This window comes from Neltuma alba, unplaced genomic scaffold (genome assembly GCF_004799145.2).
Source record: "Neltuma alba isolate B1F8T4 unplaced genomic scaffold, ASM479914v2 tig00010294_pilon, whole genome shotgun sequence".
In the NCBI taxonomy this organism is placed as follows: domain Eukaryota; kingdom Viridiplantae; phylum Streptophyta; class Magnoliopsida; order Fabales; family Fabaceae; genus Neltuma; species Neltuma alba.
In genome coordinates this window covers 655,102-668,296 of record NW_021635212.1, presented here as the reverse complement: position 1 = coordinate 668,296, position 13,195 = coordinate 655,102, and the positions used below count along the sequence as shown (strand labels likewise).

The 13,195-nt window shown below is 36.0% G+C and overlaps 2 protein-coding genes across 2 annotated transcripts; one reads left to right on the top strand and one right to left on the bottom strand.

Moving 5' to 3' along the window:
* Positions 1-4,859: 4,859 nt before the first annotated feature.
* LOC114755581 (zinc finger BED domain-containing protein RICESLEEPER 1-like) lies at positions 4,860-7,362 on the bottom strand. The gene is made up of 3 exons (XM_028944469.1): positions 6,254-7,362; positions 5,042-6,159; positions 4,860-4,951 (listed from the first exon to the last, which is right to left on the bottom strand). The coding sequence occupies exons 1-3, from the start codon at positions 7,360-7,362 to the stop codon at positions 4,860-4,862; spliced, it is 2,319 nt and encodes a 772-aa protein (XP_028800302.1).
* A 3,168-nt stretch (positions 7,363-10,530) lies between these two features.
* LOC114755580 (zinc finger BED domain-containing protein RICESLEEPER 1-like) lies at positions 10,531-13,034 on the top strand. The gene is made up of 3 exons (XM_028944467.1): positions 10,531-11,639; positions 11,734-12,851; positions 12,943-13,034. Exons 1-3 carry the CDS (start codon positions 10,531-10,533, stop codon positions 13,032-13,034), a joined length of 2,319 nt encoding a protein of 772 aa, XP_028800300.1.
* The last annotated feature ends 161 nt before the right edge of the window (positions 13,035-13,195 follow it).

The window sequence follows — 13,195 nt, the reverse complement described above, 5'->3', positions numbered from 1 at the left end:
ACAAAGTGAAATATGAGAAACCTTATATCATACTCTTTTGCAAAAAGTAATTAAATTTCAAAATTACTATCATAATTCTTAACATAAGACCCAGTTACATAATTACATGTTACATAATCTCTCTAAAATACTTATGTACTCCTCCGGTCCTTAATATAGGACCTAATTCTTGTGTTGGTTTTGGTCCTAAATATAAGACTCATTTATGATATTTATCAATTTTCTCTAAATTACCCCTATGGATACTCTCTCAACCATAATCAAGTAGAAGAGGGAGAGGGGGTATTAAGAAAGATGATTATGGTATTTTAGGAAAAATGTGTCATTTTTCTTATAATTAACTAACTTACCTAACTTCCTTAATCTAATCAAATTAGTTAAATGTGTCTTATATTAAGGACCGGAGGAGTATATTATTAGATTATATATTAATTTATAAAAGTAACAAGATAAATATAAATATATTAAGGTGATTTATTAACTTTCTTGATCTCTTCAAACAAGTTAATTAGATCTTATATTAAGAATCAGAAGTAGTATTTGAATACAAGGAGGGTGGGAGAAATATAAAAGATTACCATATTATCAAAAAAAATTTGGCATTATTTTTTTGTCAAATTATCTTCGACTTTATTTGAATGGCGTGCTAAAAGTTTTGGAAGTGAGAAACTTCAAAATTGTCCTTCATTGTCCAGCTGCCATTAATTCATTTTTGTCCCAAAATTTTGATTTTAAGTATACACACACAGAAATAGTATGTCATATGTTTGATATTATAAATTAAAAGAGAAAATGAAAAAATAATTTTCTTTGATAAAATTTAATTCTTATACGCCTATTTAGAAAAAATCATTTGAAACAATGAAAAATAGGGAATAATTATTATATCAATATAATATATATAACAAATATGTGCCCTAAAAAGTTTTCAGTTACGGATTATTTTTCCACAAGCGTACCAAACGGGGAAGAAGACTGGCTTTTTTTGGAGTAAAGAAGACTTGTCTTTTGCAATGTGATTGAAATGAAAAATAATCAAAGAAAACCCACAGTCAAGTAAATTGTTAACAAATAAATTGTTAAATTTCTTGCTATCCGTATGGTGATAGAGAAAGTAAGACATTTCTCCTCCCTCTGAATATACCTCACAATACACATTACAAAATAATTCCTGTACAAGTATGAGAAAATTAGTAAAGAAACCCTCCATTTAACATTCTATTTGTGTGAAAAACGTAATAAATTTTTATAGACAAAAAGTACTGATATTTTTTACTTTGCAAATTTTGTACATACAAAATATCGGTACTTTCATTTAAGTCTTGTTCCCTAATAAAATTTTCAACTGGAGGCTTTGACCCAATTTTACAAAGAAATTATAGATGTATTTGATATTAGAAATGATGGGGGAAATTAAAAAAAGAAATAATTCTACTTGATAAGATTTAATGTTTATGCCCCTATTTATGAAGAAAAAAATATTTGAAGCAATGAGCAATGGGGAATAATGATTATATCACTATAATAAACCCAATACAAAGTTCTCATTTACCGATTAGTCTTCCATTAGCGTACCAAAGGGGGCGGAAGACTTGCCTTTGCCAATTAATTATGATTGAAATAAAAATGAAACAAAGAAAATTAATGCAGAGCCAAATAAATTCTTAGAAAATGAAATATTAAATTATCTTCTTGACCCATTTGAGTTGACTCCTTATAACACAAATTCTTCTCTTCAACATGTCGGGTTGACCCCATGTCGCAAAGATTTGGAAGCGGAGCATCTTCACTAATTTCCCTCCTCACTTTAACATGTGACATTTATTCAGTAAAAATGTTATTATAATATTAAATATTGAATAATAAAATAGATAGATAAATTTATAGTATTAAAATTTGATGTGAATAGTTTGCAATGCTAAATTTTTTATTACATTTAATATTATAATAATGTTTTTATGTAGTTTCGGATTTCAACCATTAAAAGTTAATATAACGGCAGAGACATCAGGTGAAAAGAGAATGAAGAGAAAAGTTAGTGAAAATGTTCTTCTCCCGATTTGGAGACCCTTACTAATACTTCATGATCAATGTATGGCCGAAAATCCTCACATCAATTTTAACCGTAAAATCCCAAAAATTTTGGATCAAGGTTGTCACTCAAGAAAATTAAATACAAACAAAATTTCTTGAAATCATTAAATTAATTTGAACTCTCAAAATATCTCATTGCATGAGATTTTACTTGTTCAATTATTAAATTGTCCTCAATTTATTTTTTTAAGTATCAGTCGTCAGCAATTTAAAGTGTAATTATTAATAACTATTGCAGTATTTATTAACAACTATGCATTAATATCTCGTTGCAGTATTTATTCACTAACTTCCCTCTTCATTTCAACAGGTGAGATTTATTCAGTAAAAATGTTATTATAATATTAAATATTAAAAAATAAAATAGACAGATAAATTTATAGTATTAAAATTTGATGTGAATAGTTGGCGATTGTAAATTTTTATTATATTTAACTAGCATATATACCCCCGTCCATCGCACGGGAATAGTTCACTGCAATCAATATAATCAATCATATTAATTTATCACAAAAATATCAATATCAACACGGTATAACACACTTCTATGTAAAAAATAATGATATTAAAATTGCCTCCTCTGTTTATAAGTAGTACATGCCATAACAATTGTGACTTTGTCGCAAACCAATTTTCAGCTTGTCTGATGGTAAGGCGTTTTGAGGAGGAAAAAAAGATAAGTGAGTTTGTAAATTTGAGAGCTATTCATCATAGTTTTTTACCAATCTGACTTATAAATTAAAAGCTGTTTTTTTAAGCACGATTATAAAAGTACATAAAACTTACTTATAACTTATACAAAATTAGCTTTTTGAAATAAAAAAAATATTTTTATATAGTTTTGAATTCCAACCATTGAAACTTAATGTAATGGTAGAGATATTAAAATTTGGAAATATTTTTATTAAGAGGTCAAAATTTTGGGATGAAAAAAAGCTCAATTTATTATGAAGTTCATTCCCACATATATACTCTCGAATCTTATTTATAAATCATATTTAACATGTTTTATTGAGCCGAAGAAAAACCTTAAATGTTACCACTTTCGGTCTTTTATAGCTAATTATAGATTTAATTTGATCATAAATATAAAATCACAGTTTTCTTTGTTTCTTATATTTATCTATTTTTCTTCAAAATAGCCTATGTGCTGATTGCACATATTAAAAGTTTCATGATAGAGCAATTCCAATGCACATGATTAACTAGGATATTTTAAGCATGACAATACATTATTAAAAATAATTAACTTAACTAAATTTTTTAATATTTATAAATTAATTATCTAGTTCTTATATTAAAAACTAAAAGTAGTTTTAACTTTATCTTAAAATTTAATAAAATTTTAATTTTGTTCCTATTTTATATACATTATACCATATAAGAATTAAATAACATAATAATAAATTATTAATAAAATAAAATTGTTTGCAACAAAAAAAGTGTACAAAAAATTTAATAATACATCTTATAAATAGGATTAAACAAGCATTTTCTCTCTGCCTTATTTAATAGGACTATAGGAGTATTATATGCAATGAATCATACAAATGTATAAGGTATGCATGAAACTGTATACATTACACCGTTCATAAGAGTACTCGTTTAAATTAGAGATGAAAGGAGAAAAAATAATTTTATTTAAAATATTTGAAACAATGTGAACGGAGGAATGGTGGTTATATCAGTATGATCAGTGCCCTACAAAAGTTTTCAATTATAGGACTATTTTTCCATTAGCCTAGCAAACGGGGAAGAAGACTTGACTTTGTGATTGATTGATGAAATGAAACTGAATCAAAAGGAAAAATAAAAGACGCAAAGAACAAGTACATGGCCACATTTAAGCCTGACGGAATGTTGATTCAACTTTTTCTGAAAATTTGTGAAAATTAGTGTTCATATATAATCTAATATAATTACTAATATAGTCAAGAAATATGGAATTTTGTGAAGCAGATCAATTTGATAATTTTATTTTATGGTAAATCAATACAAATTTCAATTAAGATGATGGTGGAGTTCTTATTATAACTCCTTGAGAAGATAGTGTTAGTTCAATAGATTTAGTATAGGATTTTTTTTGAGAAATTTACACAGTTGGCTAATATGATTAGACACATGAAGGATAAAATCCCTAAGATAATTAATAATCCCCAGAAGGTTTTGGAAAACAAGAAAGTCAATTGAAATAAAATTATTTTACGGTTTGAAAAACAAAACTTTTCTGTTATATAGTGCAAAATGATTTAAAATAAATTAATTTAAACACTCACTTTAGTTTTATGCGAAGACCTACATAGAAATGATTTAGTTAATGGTCCTGACAAGACCAATGGACGTGCTTGACTGGAAAAGGCGTAAAGAACAAGCACATGGCCATTAGGCCAGAGCAACGGGCGGGTTGGGCAGCCCGGCCCCAAACCCGCAGCCCGCCCGTTTATGCAATAACGGGTACGGGGTGGCCCGTACCCGTACATAACCCGTTTAAGCCCGTCCCTAAACGGGCTGGGTTAAGTGGGCGGGCTTAAACGGGTTATGGGGAACCCGTTTAACAATCAGGTGCTGTTCAGGGGCTGTTCGCAATTCGCATTCAAAAATCAAAATAGATGAAAATTATAATACCATTAATCAAAATCTAAACTCCATAATCCATACAATCAGAAACCATCACAAATTTCTAATGTTCAAGGGTTCAAGCTTCAAAAGAGGACAACCACAAATATAAAATTGTAAAGGATTAATCATCATCAAATCATCATCAATCACTCATCATCATCATCACCACCATAATCATGAGCTTCTCCTTCAGAGCTACTTGAGGAAGTGGCTGTACTTGGAACCAATGACTCTTGCTCTACAAAACAAATTAAAAAAATCAATTCATTAATATTTAATAACAAGATAAAACAATATAAATTGAAAATATTGTTGAAGGTTAAAATACCAGTAACGACATTTGCACTCTCAATAAAATTATCTAGTTCAAGGTCATTGAGTCTTGGAGTACTACTGCATAGCCAATTTTGAGCACATATGAGTGCCTCAACCATCTTTGCAGATAAAGAGCTCCTGAAATTATCCAGTATTCGACCCCCAGTACTGAAAACTGATTCAGAAGATACTGTAGAGACCGGTGCAGCCAACAAGTCACGTGCCATTACACTCAAAACTCTATACTTGGGAGCATTCACTTTCCACCATGCCAAGACATCAAATTTTGGATCACGAAAACCACCTAAATCAGCTTGAAGGTATTCATCTACTTCAGAAATTTTCTCTGCATTAACAACGGTGTCTGCAGTGGCTAGGAACTTTTGAAATGTAGAATCAGTATCATCATGAAATAACATGTCAATGTCATCATCCCCAGTTCCAACACTATCATGGACTTGCTGTTGATCCGCTGTTGATTGAGATTTAGATGCTTCACCATGATCAAGCTCAGCAACACTAGCAAAATAGTGATCATACAATCGATACAAGACATCCATAGTCTTTTTCAACATGGCTTCTCGCTTTGTAGGTTCAGGAAAAATGTCTTCAAAAGCAATCTTGATATATGTCATCTTGAATCTAGGATCAAGGATCACTGCTATGATCAACAACGGATTCATTTTTTCTGCTTTTCCCCAGTACTTATCATACTTTGTCTGCATTCTCCTTGCCATGTCACTCAAGAGAGAGTACTCACTAGCTGCACTTCGATGAAGGTGAGTCTGAATTGCAACTATATGCTGAAAGCATGTACTTGTTGTTACAAAATTTGATCCAGAAAATTTGAGGGTCTTAGTGTAGAACAACCTCAAAAACACAAGAAACTCTTTAGCCACACTCCAATCATATGCAGTAGGTGGTTCAGCTGTGGCCCTTCCTAATGTTGTGTCAATGACATCAGCATCATCATCATCATCATCATAACTTAAGACAACACCCTGTTGGTTTGTAAACAGTTTAACCTTTTTCTTAAAGTAATCCTTGTAATCTTGATCTTCTTCTTCCATCCTATCAAAGACTTTGATGAACTTGACAGCATTTTCCAACATCAGATAAGTTGAATTCCACCTAATCACATGACAAATAAGAAATAAACAACTAAGAATTATCAAGTGAAAATGGACATAATATGAAAATAATACAATTATAGTGCAAATAATACCTCGTGGGGCAATCCAAAGTCAGCAAACTCTTCGAATCAATTTTTTCCTTTTCAACAAGCTCCTTGAACCTCTGTAGCCTAGCTGGAGAAGATCTAACAAATTTAATTGCATGCCGAATAAGTTCAATAGACTTATTCATTTCCTTTAGACCTTCACCAACAATCAGATTCAAAATATGAGCTGCACACCGCATTTGCAAAAACTCTCCATCACATATTAGACCATTCCAACTCTTCAACCGTTTCTTCAAATAGGCAATTGCAGTGTCATTAGAAGAAGCATTGTCAACTGTAATTGTGAAGACTTTTTCAATGCCCCAGCTGAATAAACAATCCTCAATTTGCTTGCCAATTGTATCCCCTTTGTGATTTTCAATGACACAGAAATTTAAAATCCTTTTCTGTAAAGTCCAATTCTCATCAATCCAATGTGCAGTCAAACACATATAGTTGGAGTTTTGTATTGAAGTCCAACAATCAGTGGTAAGGGACACACGGCATTTAGATCGCTTGAAATATCTCTTCAAACGTTTTGCTTCCTCCAAATACAATTGGTAGCAATCCCTAGCAATTGTCCATCGTGAAGGTATCTGAAACCTAGGTTCAAACTCTTGCAAAAGTTCTTTTAGACCCTCCCCTTCCAAAACTCGAAAAGGCAATTCATCCTTTATGATGAACCTTGCAAGAGCCTTTCTACATCTTTCTTGGTTGAACAAGCGATACGATTGAGATGATTGAGAAGACATAGCAGTCAACATGGTTTGTGACTTGCTTGCTTTGTTTGGATTCTTAGGACACTTTTCAAAATGCCGCCACAACTGTTTTGTCCCAGTTTTAGTTGGATGACTTGCATAATCTATGCCACAATAATTACACTTCGCCCTATGTTTCCCTTTGGTTTGGGTTAATGGCAACCTTGTAAAATGATTCCAAATATCAGATGTTAGCCGCCTTTTCCTCTTCGTTGGTGGCGCTACTTCTTCAGCATCTTGTCTCTCATTATTATTTTTAGCATGTTGAACAACAGTACTTGGGTTTTCAGTTGGACCTTCCACACTTTCCTCTACAACAGTCTTAGCTTTGATATTGTCTTGCTGACTTTGTGCCATTCTTCAATTTCCTTCTCAATCCAAATCAAATTTAACAACAATAATAATAGCCTTAATAGGAGAAATAAAAATAATAATACTTTCCCAATTTTTCCAAAACCAAATCAATTTTCAGTTTTTCACTTAAACATAATCAAACTCACTCATTATGAAATGAATATAGAACACAAAATCATCAACAAACAAAACTGCAAGAAGACCGATGTTTGTCAAAATGCACACACAGAGACCAAAAAGAAAATTGCAATATCAAATATCAATTATATATTGCAAATGCGGTGTGCACACAAATTGTTTCAATAACAGACTAACAGTTATATATAACATCAGGATTATGCTTTATCTTGTTAATAACATCTAAAAGCTGATCAAATCCTTTGCCAGAGTAGTCCGCATGCATGTCAGTATAGTGAATATGGTAATACCCAGGTCAGGGAATTGTGCAGATGAGGCCAGATGAATATCTACGTTTACATATAATATACAAAATCCAATAAAGCACGATGACTTGCTATAATGCTATGTAAAGTTTCGACATTTTTTAGTTGTGTATTTTCATCAAACAGCTTATGGGCGTGAACCAGGCTGAAACAACAATGCAAAACCCAACATGAAAAGCAGAAAACTCGATATAGGAAGAGCCGAAGAGGAAGTTGAAACCTGCCAGCTTTGTGAGTATACCTATAGACTCGGCGAGTGACAGTCACCGAGGAGGCGAGGAGGCGAGGACTCAGAGGTCGACTGGAGTCTGGAGTTGGAGACAGACACCGACCGAGTGAGTGACGGTCTGACCGAGGCGAGGACGAGGCGACTGGTGAGGACTCGAGGGGATCACCGGATCAGGGGAGACAGAGACCGAGTGAGAGTGACGGTGAGTGGTGACCGACTGGAGCAGAGACCGAGCTGAGGCGAGGAGGCGAGGATTCGAGGTCAACTCGAGGGGATCAACTCGAGCTGAGGCGAGGAGGCGAGGATTCGAGGTCAACTCGAGCTGACGGTGAGTGGTGACCGACTAGAGCAGAGACCGAGCTGAGGCGAGGAGGCGAGGATTCGAGGTCAACTCGAGGGGATCAGCCGATCAGGATTCAGGATTGAGCATTCAGTGATTCACTCAGGCTCAGCTCAGCGGGAGTCCGGGACCGGGAGTGCGGAAGCCGGGAGATGGGAGACCGACGAAGACGAGATTAGAGAGGAGAGAGTGAGAGATCACTAGATCAGAGTCCGAGTCTCCGAGAGAGCGAAGGCGACAAGGCGTGAGTGAAGCGGTTCAGAGTTCAGACCAGACATTCAGATTTCAGAATTTCAGACCACAGAGGCAGACATTCAGTCTTTCTTACTTCTTAGTTTCTTTCGGTTTTTCGGAGACGGGAGGGGAGACCGGAGACGTAGAGACTAGAGAGCCAGAGATGGACACGGACACGCTACACGCCTACACGGACACTCACTCAGATTGGGCTTAATTATTGGACTGCAGGACTGGGCTTGGGGTTGTCATTTTCTTCAATTTAAAAAAAAAAAAATAAATGGGCGGGTACGGGCAGCCCGTGCCTGTGCCCGTAGCCCGCCCATTTAATTTGTAAACCCGCCCGTTTAAGCCCGCCCGTTTATTTTCTTTTTTGGGCGGGCCCAAACGGGTCCAATTTCGCCGGGTTGCGGGCGGGTGGCCGGGTTTCGGGTTACATGCTCAGCCCTACCTGCAGTCCAATAATTAAGCCCAATCTGAGTGAGTGTCCGTGTAGGCGTGTAGCGTGTCCGTGTCCATCTCTGGCTCTCTAGTCTCTACGTCTCCGGTCTCCCCTCCCGTCTCCGAAAAACCGAAAGAAACTAAGAAGTAAGAAAGACTGAATGTCTGCCTCTGTGGTCTGAAATTCTGAAATCTGAATGTCTGGTCTGAACTCTGAACCGCTTCACTCACGCCTTGTCGCCTTCGCTCTCTCGGAGACTCGGACTCTGATCTAGTGATCTCTCACTCTCTCCTCTCTAATCTCGTCTTCGTCGGTCTCCCATCTCCCGGCTTCCGCACTCCCGGTCCCGGACTCCCGCTGAGCTGAGCCTGAGTGAATCACTGAATGCTCAATCCTGAATCCTGATCGGCTGATCCCCTCGAGTTGACCTCGAATCCTCGCCTCCTCGCCTCAGCTCGGTCTCTGCTCTAGTCGGTCACCACTCACCGTCAGCTCGAGTTGACCTCGAATCCTCGCCTCCTCGCCTCAGCTCGAGTTGATCCCCTCGAGTTGACCTCGAATCCTCGCCTCCTCGCCTCAGCTCGGTCTCTGCTCCAGTCGGTCACCACTCACCGTCACTCTCACTCGGTCTCTGTCTCCCCTGATCCGGTGATCCCCTCGAGTCCTCACCAGTCGCCTCGTCCTCGCCTCGGTCAGACCGTCACTCACTCGGTCGGTGTCTGTCTCCAACTCCAGACTCCAGTCGACCTCTGAGTCCTCGCCTCCTCGCCTCCTCGGTGACTGTCACTCGCCGAGTCTATAGGTATACTCACAAAGCTGGCAGGTTTCAACTTCCTCTTCGGCTCTTCCTATATCGAGTTTTCTGCTTTTCATGTTGGGTTTTGCATTGTTGTTTCAGCCTGGTTCACGCCCATAAGCTGTTTGATGAAAATACACAACTAAAAAATGTCGAAACTTTACATAGCATTATAGCAAGTCATCGTGCTTTATTGGATTTTGTATATTATATGTAAACGTAGATATTCATCTGGCCTCATCTGCACAATTCCCTGACCTGGGTATTACCATATTCACTATACTGACATGCATGCGGACTACTCTGGCAAAGGATTTGATCAGCTTTTAGATGTTATTAACAAGATAAAGCATAATCCTGATGTTATATATAACTGTTAGTCTGTTATTGAAACAATTTGTGTGCACACCGCATTTGCAATATATAATTGATATTTGATATTGCAATTTTCTTTTTGGTCTCTGTGTGTGCATTTTGACAAACATCGGTCTTCTTGCAGTTTTGTTTGTTGATGATTTTGTGTTCTATATTCATTTCATAATGAGTGAGTTTGATTATGTTTAAGTGAAAAACTGAAAATTGATTTGGTTTTGGAAAAATTGGGAAAGTATTATTATTTTTATTTCTCCTATTAAGGCTATTATTATTGTTGTTAAATTTGATTTGGATTGAGAAGGAAATTGAAGAATGGCACAAAGTCAGCAAGACAATATCAAAGCTAAGACTGTTGTAGAGGAAAGTGTGGAAGGTCCAACTGAAAACCCAAGTACTGTTGTTCAACATGCTAAAAATAATAATGAGAGACAAGATGCTGAAGAAGTAGCGCCACCAACGAAGAGGAAAAGGCGGCTAACATCTGATATTTGGAATCATTTTACAAGGTTGCCATTAACCCAAACCAAAGGGAAACATAGGGCGAAGTGTAATTATTGTGGCATAGATTATGCAAGTCATCCAACTAAAACTGGGACAAAACAGTTGTGGCGGCATTTTGAAAAGTGTCCTAAGAATCCAAACAAAGCAAGCAAGTCACAAACCATGTTGACTGCTATGTCTTCTCAATCATCTCAATCGTATCGCTTGTTCAACCAAGAAAGATGTAGAAAGGCTCTTGCAAGGTTCATCATAAAGGATGAATTGCCTTTTCGAGTTTTGGAAGGGGAGGGTCTAAAAGAACTTTTGCAAGAGTTTGAACCTAGGTTTCAGATACCTTCACGATGGACAATTGCTAGGGATTGCTACCAATTGTATTTGGAGGAAGCAAAACGTTTGAAGAGATATTTCAAGCGATCTAAATGCCGTGTGTCCCTTACCACTGATTGTTGGACTTCAATACAAAACTCCAACTATATGTGTTTGACTGCACATTGGATTGATGAGAATTGGACTTTACAGAAAAGGATTTTAAATTTCTGTGTCATTGAAAATCACAAAGGGGATACAATTGGCAAGCAAATTGAGGATTGTTTATTCAGCTGGGGCATTGAAAAAGTCTTCACAATTACAGTTGACAATGCTTCTTCTAATGACACTGCAATTGCCTATTTGAAGAAACGGTTGAAGAGTTGGAATGGTCTAATATGTGATGGAGAGTTTTTGCAAATGCGGTGTGCAGCTCATATTTTGAATCTGATTGTTGGTGAAGGTCTAAAGGAAATGAATAAGTCTATTGAACTTATTCGGCATGCAATTAAATTTGTTAGATCTTCTCCAGCTAGGCTACAGAGGTTCAAGGAGCTTGTTGAAAAGGAAAAAATTGATTCGAAGAGTTTGCTGACTTTGGATTGCCCCACGAGGTATTATTTGCACTATAATTGTATTATTTTCATATTATGTCCATTTTCACTTGATAATTCTTAGTTGTTTATTTCTTATTTGTCATGTGATTAGGTGGAATTCAACTTATCTGATGTTGGAAAATGCTGTCAAGTTCATCAAAGTCTTTGATAGGATGGAAGAAGAAGATCAAGATTACAAGGATTACTTTAAGAAAAAGGTTAAACTGTTTACAAACCAACAGGGTGTTGTCTTAAGTTATGATGATGATGATGATGATGCTGATGTCATTGACACAACATTAGGAAGGGCCACAGCTGAACCACCTACTGCATATGATTGGAGTGTGGCTAAAGAGTTTCTTGTGTTTTTGAGGTTGTTCTACACTAAGACCCTCAAATTTTCTGGATCAAATTTTGTAACAACAAGTACATGCTTTCAGCATATAGTTGCAATTCAGACTCACCTTCATCGAAGTGCAGCTAGTGAGTACTCTCTCTTGAGTGACATGGCAAGGAGAATGCAGACAAAGTATGATAAGTACTGGGGAAAAGCAGAAAAAATGAATCCGTTGTTGATCATAGCAGTGATCCTTGATCCTAGATTCAAGATGACATATATCAAGATTGCTTTTGAAGACATTTTTCCTGAACCTACAAAGCGAGAAGCCATGTTGAAAAAGACTATGGATGTCTTGTATCGATTGTATGATCACTATTTTGCTAGTGTTGCTGAGCTTGATCATGGTGAAGCATCTAAATCTCAATCAACAGCGGATCAACAGCAAGTCCATGATAGTGTTGGAACTGGGGATGATGACATTGACATGTTATTTCATGATGATACTGATTCTACATTTCAAAAGTTCCTAGCCACTGCAGACACCGTTGTTAATGCAGAGAAAATTTCTGAAGTAGATGAATACCTTCAAGCTGATTTAGGTGGTTTTCGTGATCCAAAATTTGATGTCTTGGCATGGTGGAAAGTGAATGCTCCCAAGTATAGAGTTTTGAGTGTAATGGCACGTGACTTGTTGGCTGCACCGGTCTCTACAGTATCTTCTGAATCAGTTTTCAGTACTGGGGGTCGAATACTGGATAATTTCAGGAGCTCTTTATCTGCAAAGATGGTTGAGGCACTCATATGTGCTCAAAATTGGCTATGCAGTAGTACTCCAAGACTCAATGACCTTGAACTAGATAATTTTATTGAGAGTGCAAATGTCGTTACTGGTATTTTAACCTTCAACAATATTTTCAATTTATATTGTTTTATCTTGTTATTAAATATTAATGAATTGATTTTTTTTAATTTGTTTTGTAGAGCAAGAGTCATTGGTTCCAAGTACAGCCACTTCCTCAAGTAGCTCTGAAGGAGAAGCTCATGATTATGGTGGTGATGATGATGATGAGTGATTGATGATGATTTGATGATGATTAATCCTTTACAATTTTATATTTGTGGTTGTCCTCTTTTGAAGCTTGAACCCTTGAACATTAGAAATTTGTGATGGTTTCTGATTGTATGGATTATGGAGTTTAGATTTTGATTAATGGTATTATAATTTTCATCTATT